The sequence below is a fragment of the Notechis scutatus genome, chromosome Z (genome assembly GCF_049901735.1).
Source record: "Notechis scutatus isolate UNSWTSFEM ecotype Mainland chromosome Z, rNotScu1.2, whole genome shotgun sequence".
NCBI classification, from domain to species: domain Eukaryota; kingdom Metazoa; phylum Chordata; class Lepidosauria; order Squamata; family Elapidae; genus Notechis; species Notechis scutatus.
This window is the reverse complement of record NC_142025.1, coordinates 139870635-139881108: the sequence shown is the minus strand read 5'-3', so window position 1 is coordinate 139881108 and position 10474 is coordinate 139870635. Positions and strand designations below refer to the sequence as shown.

General features: G+C 36.2%; 1 protein-coding gene across 1 annotated transcript; it reads left to right on the top strand.

Annotated features, from left to right (window-relative positions):
- The first annotated feature begins 232 nt into the window (after positions 1–232).
- On the top strand, positions 233–9603 carry LOC148129337 (vomeronasal type-2 receptor 26-like). Its single transcript, XM_087947735.1, has 5 exons — positions 233–554; positions 4202–5056; positions 5496–5723; positions 7305–7431; positions 8655–9603. The coding sequence occupies exons 1-5, from the start codon at positions 240–242 to the stop codon at positions 9554–9556; spliced, it is 2427 nt and encodes an 808-aa protein (XP_087803861.1). The 5' UTR covers positions 233–239; the 3' UTR covers positions 9557–9603.
- The last annotated feature ends 871 nt before the right edge of the window (positions 9604–10474 follow it).

The window sequence follows — 10474 nt, the reverse complement described above, 5'->3', positions numbered from 1 at the left end:
ACTAATTTAGATGGGAGAGGCTCTGTCATTTCATACTGTACATATTTGGACTTCAGAGTCAAAATGCTACAAATGTTACACTGATATGAAAGTCACTTCACTGCATCTTAACAGTATATGCCTGTGGCTACTAGTTTATGATATCAGACAAATGGTACAACTAGCCTGCTCAATTTTTTTTACCTCAATAATTCCTGTCTAGAAACCAGAAGTAGTTCAATATGGAATAGCACTCTCATATGGAGCACAAATCTCATTGTAGCTTAATTCCTAAGAACTACCAGCACATCCTGGCTTTGGAATTTGCTGTGAAGGAGATCAATGAAAACCCACAGATCTTACCCAATCTTACCTTGGGCTTCCACATCTATGACAGCTATGACAATGGTCAGAGGACCTATCATGCCACCATGCTTCTTCTATCATCTATGGAGAAGTTGATCCCCAACTACGTATGTAACATTCAGAACAGCGTAATAGCTGTTGTTGGGGGACTAGATGCCCATATCTCCCTTCATGTGGCCACTATCTTGGATATCTATAAGATTCCACAGGTAAGATACTTTTATCTCTATGCTAATTTAATAATGTTTCCAGTTCCTTGATTATTCTGAATGTTGTATTGCACTCCAAAATATAGTTGAGTATTTCTGTATTTCCATCAGTCATAGTATCATAAGTAGTCCATTTGAATTGAAATCTTTCATATATTTATTTGCAGTTATGCACACTGAGTACATGGCATATCTACCTGTAAAGAGAACTAGAACTAGACTTTTAATTACTGCATGACATTAATTGCTTTTTGTTGCATTTAATTTCTATAAAACAACCCTACTCTATTTATTGTAAGTCAATGAACAGAATTATTTAATAAGAATTATTCTGATTCTGATTCCTACTCTTTCTGAATTTCAGGCTCAATGGCTATATTTTATGCACTGGATATAAACTAGGTAGCTATTTTCACAGAACCTGCCAGATTAAACTAAAACCAGATGGGTAGTTTCATAGTTCAATGTATAATGGGAAAGCCAAATGTTAGCAAAGCATACTGTGTTGGCCAAGTTATTACATTAAATAATAATATGGTTTATTGCTTTGGATAAAGCATGTTGCATGAGCACAGCAATTTTACCAAGCTAACTATTGCTTAATTGTGTTAACTCAGTCTTTTAGTTTCAATAAGATCCATAAGAAATTGAGGCAAGAGTAAACAAACTTCCAAATAAGCCTACAGATAGTGCTATTTTTACACATAACTACAAGTGCTTCAGAAGGTAATTGTTTAAATATATTTCAGTTCAGATTTGGACTGGACAATAGCAGAGAGAGACGGCTTGGTACATTGAAAGTAACATTTGAAGGAAGCAGAAGATGGGCAAATTGTCCTACTCAGGCTTGTCGATATCTCAGTGGCGATTAGTACCACCAAGTAGAGTTTCTTTTTGGAATGCCTTTGAGAATGCAAGATAGACTGCATAATACTTTTATGATATTGCTCCTACCTCAAGGATGTGTTTCAGAAAACATTATTGGGAGATTTTTGTTCTATTTCATATGATTAGATATAGAGGGCTGTAAGAATCAATCTTGCTCTCTATACTATTTATGAAGCCACTAGGTATGATCATCAAGTACTATGGTGGAAGTGTCTTAATGTAGGTTCCAGGATAACAGAATTGAAAGGGACCTTGCAGGGCTTCTAGTCCAACCCTCTGCTGAAGCAGGAAACTCTATACCATTTCAGACAAATAGTTTGTCCAATCTCTTCCGAAAAACCTCCACTGTTGGAGCACTCACAATTTCTAGAGGCAAACCACTCCACTCATTAATTGTTCTGCCAGGAAATTACTCTTTAGTTCTAAGTTGGTTCTCTCCTTGATTAGTTTCCATCCATTGCTTCTTGTCCTGCTTTCAAGTGCTTTGGAGTTGACCCCCCTGAGTTGAACACTGCTTTCATATTGCCCCTTGTCCTTCTAACCAGATCATCAGGAATATTAAACTCTATGTTTTGGTCCTACTTGGATTGGATTGTGGTCTGGATGTGGTAGAATGAATTGAAAATGAATCTAGACCAGTCTAATAGTATGCAGATTACAAGGTTATTCTCAATCAATAAATTCATCTGACCCAAATGAAAATATTTTTCCTCTATGAATCAAGTTTATAATTTAAGAAAAATCCTTAAAATCCTGTACACAATATACTATAGGCATACACTGTGTATATAAATAACATATGTAGCCAGTATATCTTGTTTATATAATATTGATATTACAGTAGGTTGTTTTATGTACTTGTTCATGATATTTACCTCTAAATTGATAAGCAGAGATGCAAATTGAGATTCAGTTCAAAAAAAAATTTGGTGTAGACACAGCTACGTTTGTTTTATTTTCAAGCAGAATGTGGAAAAATGACAAGGATACTAGATCTTTTATAAAACAATAAACCTGCAATTTTTAATCAAGTATCCTCAATTATTACATGGCAAAATATTTTTGGAACTATTTACCCTTTTAAGACAGAAATAGTATAAATTAGGAAAGGACAGCATAGCAGAAATATTTTCAAACTGAGAAAGTAAATAAATAAGCATTTGAAAAAGTAAAATTGTATTAAAGATTGAACAATCTGCCATCTTCCAATCACTTCCTGACATCTGTATAGAAAGGCTGTTCTGAAATAATTCTTTATCTGCTGCTTGTGTATCAACTAAAAAAAAAATTTGGAAGCTCACCCCAATCACTGTTGCATATAGGCATCGGCTGAAGGTATAAAGCTGGCAAGTAATGAAATATGGATCAAACATCACCACATAAGTTCCATCCTTCACATACATATGTGTATGTATGCTGTATTTTGATACAATTAAGAAATAGAAGATCTTCTCCTGTAATGTCCTGAAACTATTATTATTATTATTATTATTATTATTATTATTATTATTATTATTATTATTATTATTATTATTATTTTACCATATTTGGGAATGGTGTGCCCCATGTAAAGAAACAGCCTGGGTTATATGCAATTATAGCAAGCCCATAAGTTCAAATCTACACACAGAATGATGAAGGGTTACTTGGGCCATAATAAGACAAAACAGAAATAGACAAATAAAAGAAAGAAAACATTTTTTTTCTTTGAGAGGGGACCACAGAAAGTGAATGTGAGATGTAATGAGTCTATAGATTGGACAGAGTCAACAGGACAAGCTAAAGACCAAACAATAGATTGAGAAATAAAGAAAGATAAGTAATAAAAGGATGTAGATTTAAAAAGGAACAGATCATCCACACAAAAATATCAATATTATTTATTTAGAAAGGTGCCTGTTTTGACAGCACATATATTATTTGGGGGGAATGTTACAGGATAAATGTTTTTCTTTTCCTTCAATTGATTTTTCTTAAACAAATCCTATAAAAATCAGTGGCACCAAAAAGTATTTCCCATACATTTTAATATACTGTATGGAAAGACATTGGAAATAATGCTTGAGCCAGTAGGAATCTGGAAACCTCTGTAGGTTCAAATCATAATCATTTCATGGCACTTGATTCAATGTATCATCTTGAATTACCCAAATATTCAGATAACAGAATAGCAGAGTTGGAATGGACCTTGAAGGTCATGTAGTCCAATCCTCTGATCAGGCAGGAGACCCTATACAATTTCTGACAAGTGATTGTCCAGTCTCTTCTTGAAAGCCTCCAGTGATGAAGTACCCACAACTTCTGAAGCAAGTTGTTCCAATAATTGATTGTTCTCACAGTCAGAAAATTTCTCCTTATTTTCTAGATTGAATTTCTCCTCGATCAGTTTCCATCTATTGTTCCTTGTCTGGCCTTCAGGTGCTTTGGAAAATAGGTTGTTCCCTTTCGCTCTGTGACAGACCCTCAAATTTTGGAAAATTGCTATCAAGTCACACCTGATCCTTCTCTTCACTAGACTAGCTATGCCCAATTTTGACTGAATGCCCAGTATTTAATTTTAAGCAATTATTAAATCTAAAGCACTCCCCCGATTTCACATAGAAATAGTAATATGGAAATGTAGAGGATCTTCAAACAGTATTTGTATTAGCAATGTTGAAGATTGCTTTGTATGACTAATGTAACTGTTATTATCATCTACATTTTGTAGCTTGTTATGACAATCTGAAAATGCTGTTTTTTCTTCCATGTCTCATCAGCTCATTTTTGGCTCCACTCCACTAATGAATGATAAAACTCCAGGGCTTTCTTTTTACCAGTTGGTTCCACCAGAAGCTCTTCAACATGCAGGGATGGTCTCACTGCTCCTGCATTTTAACTGGACCTGGGTTGGGCTCCTGGCAACAGATAGTGAACATGGAGAAGAAATTATTCGAAATGTGGTTCCACTTTTTTCCAAAAGAGGAATATGTTCTTCTTTTATTGAAAAACTCCCAAAATATAGTGATATGGATGGATTGGATGGTATGTATGAACAGGGAGTAAAATTATATGATCTTATCATGGGCAATAAAGCTAATGTGATAGTTGTCTTTGGAGAATCTACCACCATGGGGACTTTGAGATGGTTCACATATCTATCAGAGTCCTCAGTTGTGAAACCTAAAGGAGTTGCATGGATACTGAATGCCCAGATTGAATTTGCTTCATCAGCATTTCAACGCAATTGGAGTACAGAAATAATCCATGGTGCTCTTTCTTTCACAATGCAATCTGTTGATCTGCCAAAGTTTAAATCATTTCTTAAGAAGAAAAATCCCTTCATCACCAAGGAAGATGGATTCATCAATCTGTTCTGGCAAGATGTTTTTGCCTGTATTTTGCCTGATGCAGTTCCGAGTGATGTGTCTGAGAAAATTTGTAATGGGGAAGAGAATCTAGAGACTCTTGCTGGACCTCTTTTTGAAATGAAAATGACTGGTCACAGCTACAGCATCTATAATGCTATTCATTCTTTAGCTCATGCTTTACATGCCATGTCCTCCTCAAAACATAAAAGAAGAGGTCTGACAGACAGAATAGGAGGGAAGATCCATAAAAAAGACTTCTGGCAGGTAATGGATGCAATGTCCTTATTTGGTTGAGGAGCAACAGTGCTTGTATATGGCAAGGCTGGTCTCCATTTCCTTAATTTCTGTCCCTTGCAAATCTCACATGTATCTGTATTTGTATGTATAACTGTTTGACTCTGAAGAGCATACAGATATTAATTTATTGAATCTTGTTGATTTTATATTGTTGCATTCAAATGATAAAAGAGTGGTTAGCAAAACAAAGAGGTTAGTGAAATCCATTATCTCTCCTATCATACATTTTTCTAATTTTCTTCCAATAATCCTTATACTCTCAATTCTTCTTCTTTTACTTCTAGTAAAAAGAGAAGTAATCTACATAGAATGCAACTATATATCCAATTTTCTCTTCTGAAAATTACCATCATGGAGAGGAATAATTTAACCCTTCCAATACTCTTGCATTTTTCTTTTGTTTTAGCTCCATAACTTTCTGAGAACTGTATCTTTTAACAACAGTGCTGGAAAACTTGTTTCATTTGATCAGAATGGGGTAGTAAGTGGTGGATTTGAGGTTATCAACTGGATTGTTTTCCCAAACCAATCATTTATTCGAGCGAAAATTGGAAATATAGATCACTTAAGTCCTCCAGAGGAAATGTTAACCATCAATAATGAAAACATTACATGGCACACATGGTTTAATCAGGTAAAACTGAATTTTATTTATTAGTTGAATGATTTAATGACTTCATTGACGTAAAGTAAAAATATTATCAATATTTATTTATTTATTTATTTGAATTCATAGTATGAATTATATTTTTCACTATTCAAAAATTTGACTATTGTATTTGGTAAATATTAGGAAAGTTAAGCAAGCTGGGTATGTGAACTTTTCTTGTAACTTTCAGTTGGCTGCCTTTTAATTAATAATTCCAGATTAAAATGAATTGTCCTAGATCGGATCTTGTAGCTGCATAAATCTCAATCAATAGAAAACCCAGACAAGGTTACACTTTTGCATCACTAGGCCTTAATTTGCATACAATTCTATAGATTCTATCAGATTATTTCTTTCAGGTAATAGCATATCAAAAGAGTTGACAATCAATAAACAAAAGAAATTAAAAGCATAACTTAAGAGGAAACAAAATTCTGAGTATCTAAATATGGTTCTCACCTATACCATTCACTTTATTTTTCTATTTCTTTCTTTTTGCTTTTTGCATTTGCTTCTACCACATACATAGACCAATTCATGTACTGTTTTTTCTTCTTTAGTTTTCTCATCTCCCTCTTTCTAAGCATCTCATCAATCCTATCCAATATAAGTTTTCCATTATCCAGATGCTTTCCTTTAATTCATTATTTCTTTAGGTGTTTGAAATGAAGTCTTCATTTATTTTCTCCCTGTAGACCAATCACAGACAATGTATTCTCTTAGAAATTTCTGTACAGTTGGATAATTTTCCATCTAGAAGTAAATGCTGATTGCAGAAGTAACTACATTCCTATGGTCAGTTCATTGTTTTAATGGAATAGGCAAAGGTAAATAAGTTCTAAGAATGGGATATGGATTGATAAATAGAAATCTCTTAACTAAACTTTTCCCCCTTTTTGAGAAGTCAGATCTATATTTTTAAACTAGCAAAATGATTATGGTACCCAAATATAAGAGATCACTTTCATTGGCCTACCAAGACAAATTCCTTGTGTGGCCAATCACACTTGGCCAATAAAGAATTCTATCTATCTATCTATCTATCTATCTATCTATCTATCTATCTATCTATCTACCTACCTACCTACCTACCTATCTATCTGATGCATTACATAAAGTAGAACTTAAAGGGGAATAAATTAAATGCCAAATTGAGCATTATTACCCACATAACAAAGGAAATACTGCAACAAAACTCATTGAAATTTCTTGCTATTTCAATAATCTCAACCAAATCCATTATGTGAAATGCAATAATATTCTCCGGGCTCTTTTAAGGACTGAAAGAGGACACTATGAGTTTATGACGCAACACATGTTATAATAATATGATTGAGAAATAAACTAATTTGACTATCTGTAAGCTTTTGGCATGTCAAGTAAGCTATCCTGATCTGCCTTTACTACTTTATCATCAGATGTTTAATTGACTACATAACTTTAAACATTCTATACTTGCTCTGAAAATGCCTACAATTTGTTTTCAAAATTTCTAATGGGTCCATTGGACAAGCAGTTTCAAAACCCCAACTCTAGAACATTCTTTTCCCTTTTTTTTATTTTTAGGTGCAACCTATTTCTGCATGCAGTCAGAGTTGTTTTCCTGGTTTTAGCAAAAAAGTGAAGGAAGGGAAGCCATTTTGCTGCTATGACTGCATCCCTTGTCCAGAAGGGAGAATTTCAACTGAGATTGGTAATCTAAATTCTTCATTATTATAACCTAAATTTACATAAATCTACTTTCATCTGAGCCATGGTTCATATGAGCCTTAGTGGCTCAGTGGTTAGAATGCAGTACTTCAGGCTACTAATTCTGCTCACATTGCCAGAAGTTCAATTCCTTTGATCCTGACTGACTCAAGGTTAACTCAGCATTCCATCCTTCCAAGGTCGGGTAAAATGAGGATCCAGATTGTTGGGGGTAATATGCTGACTCTATAAATTGCTTAGAGAGTGCTTTACAGAACTGTGAAATCAAAGTGCTTTTGCTAGTGCTATCTAAATATGATATAGAGAAATTACCAATTTTATGAGGTAAACTAATAGATTTATTCACCATATACCTTAAACTAACTCATTCCACAATTACATGCATCCAAATGAAGAGGAATAAAGGAGGTTCATATTGGAAACATCAAGGAATAAGACAGCATTGTTTACTGAGGCAACCAAAAAGAAAAAATAAGAAATATCAATTTTAATAGTTAGAATATACAGGTTAATTATAGGTTAAAACTAAATATTTTAACTTTAATAAAGCAAAGGGACATAATAGGAATAATTACTATTATAATTACAATATTATTATAGATTTAGAATGCCTTTGGTTTCATATTTTCTATCTCTTGTTTATTTACTTACATAAAATCTACTATTTATTAATTCTTAATAAAATATTTTAAAAATGGACATTTTGATATCAGCTAAATGAAGGTGACTCATGTAATTTCTGAGGTTTTCCATTTCAAAATCTTAAAAATCTAAGCTTCCATTAGATAATAGCATATTCCAGTGACGGCTAATCTTTTCATTGTTGCGTGCCAAAAGCATGTGCGTGCTTGTATGTGCATGCGCACACATACCTGCACCCATGCAATGCACACGTGACCCCCCACAACCCTGCGCATGCATACGTGAGCCCCCATACATGCCCTGTGCCCCTGCACATGCACATGTGTTTCCCTGCCCCCCGTGCATGCACAGCAGATACCCAACAATCAGCTGGCTGGTGGGAGGCACATGCGCAGTGGAACTGAGCTGGGGCGACAGCTCATATGCTGGCAAAGATAGCTCTGCATGCCACTTCCAGCACATGTGCCATAGGTTCGCCATCACGAGCATATTCCATTAGATAATAGCATATTGATGAATTTATGATTTGCATATTAAATTAACATTCCTATCTTTTTCTTTCAGACAGAATTAAATGTTCCAAATGCAATGAGAAAACCTATCCCAACAATAAAAGGGACTTCTGTATACCCAAAATAATTAGTTTCTTGTCTTATGAAGAACCTTTAGGGATCAGTTTGGCCTCTTTTGCCCTTTCCTTTTCTTTGACCACAGTTCTTGTGCTAAGTGTATTTATAAAAAATCACAACACTCCCATAGTCAGAGCTAATAACCGGGACTTGACCTACACTCTCCTCATCTCCCTCCTGCTCTGCTTCCTTTCATTGCTCCTATTCATTGGCCAGCCTGGAAAGGTGACTTGTCTTCTCCGACAAACAACTTTTGGAATGGTTTTCTCAGTGGCTGTTTCTTCTATTTTAGCCAAAACCATCACAGTGGTTCTTGCTTTCATGGCTACCAAGCCAGGATCTAGCATGAGAAAATGGGTGGGAAAAAAGTTAACTAATTCCATTGTTGTTTCCTGCTCTCTCATCCAAGCAACCATCTGTATTTTGTGGCTGGCAATTGCTCCCCCATTCCCTGATATTGATATGGTCTCGGTGACTGAAGAAATTGTACTGCAATGTAATGAAGGCTCTGTGGCCATGTTTTATTGTGTTCTTGGCTATATGGGTTTCCTGGCTCTTATCAGCTTCACAACAGCTTTCCTTGCCAGGAAGTTACCAGACAGTTTCAATGAAGCCAAGTTCATCACCTTCAGCATGTTGGTCTTTTGCAGTGTTTGGTTGTCCTTTATCCCAGCATACCTGAGTTCCAAGGGGAAATACATAGTATCTGTGGAGATCTTCTCCATTTTAGCATCTGGTGCTGGGCTTCTAGGCTGCATCTTTTCCCCAAAATGTTATATCATTGTGTTCAGGGCTGAACTGAATAAGAGGGAACAACTAATAAGAAGAAAAGACTGATAAAAAATAAGTGTCTATCTCCTTTTTCAACATTTCTTTGTCTCTAGATTTCTTTGTAGGCACTGTAAATTATTTACAAAATGACTCTTTTAGCTTCTGGTTTATATAAATTTCCTCTATTCTCCAAAACCTTTCATTTTTTATTTAAAAAACTGAATCAAATTTTAAGCAACAGATAACGATCCTGTAAACCAGGGGTCCTCAACCACCGGGCCGCGGACCGGCCCGGGCGCATGAGCACTCTCTACCGGGCCGCAAAGATTTTTTTAAAAAAAAATGGCGGCTTTCTTCACCTTCGGTGAATGCTGCTGGATCGGGATCAAGGACACAAATGAAAGAAGAGGAGGGAGGAAGCAACCGAGCCTGTCCTTCTCTCTGGGTCAGCTCTCTCAGTCGCTCTCTCGCTCCTCCACCAGCACAGGAAGAAACTGCTTCAAAGAAGCCGGGGGCTTTTCCTGTCACCGCAGCTTCCCCAAAGCGCCCGTTTCTCCCCCACCCCCACCCCGTCCACTCGCCCGCTCTGCCTGCCTGCCTGCCTTCGTTAATGGTTGAATCGGAACAGCTTCGGCTGAGTAAAAGAGGTGAATAGTTATTATTCTCAGCCAAGCTGCTCCCAAACAACCAGAAACTAAGGCAGGCAGGCAGGCAGGCAGAACGGGACACTGTGGATTGAGCGCGCGCGCGGGGTGGGAGTGGGGGTGAAGCGGCGCTAATAGCTGCGGCGACAGGAAAAGCCCCGCTTCTTTGAAGCAGTTTCTTCCTTGGATGGTGGAGCAGCGAGAGAGCGAAGCTCTCCTTCTCTTCTCCCTCTCCCCCCGCTCCCCCAGTCCTTGCAAAAATTTTCTGCTTGAAACCGGTCCCTGGTACAAAAAAGGTTGGGGACCACTGCTGTAAACTATGCTTGTTCAATTTTATTTT

What these genes read in the sequence shown, in the direction of transcription:
- LOC148129337 (XM_087947735.1), top strand. Translation starts at nt 240, where the DNA reads ATGGAGCACAAATCTCATTGTAGCTTAATTCCTAAGAACTACCAGCAC. An exon ending in ATAAAAAAGACTTCTGGCAG is followed by an intron (nt 5,057 to 5,495) that starts GTAATGGATGCA and finishes CTTTTGTTTTAG; the next exon opens with CTCCATAACTTTCTGAGAAC. An exon ending in GAGAATTTCAACTGAGATTG is followed by an intron (nt 7,432 to 8,654) that starts GTAATCTAAATT and finishes TTTTTCTTTCAG; the next exon opens with ACAGAATTAAATGTTCCAAA.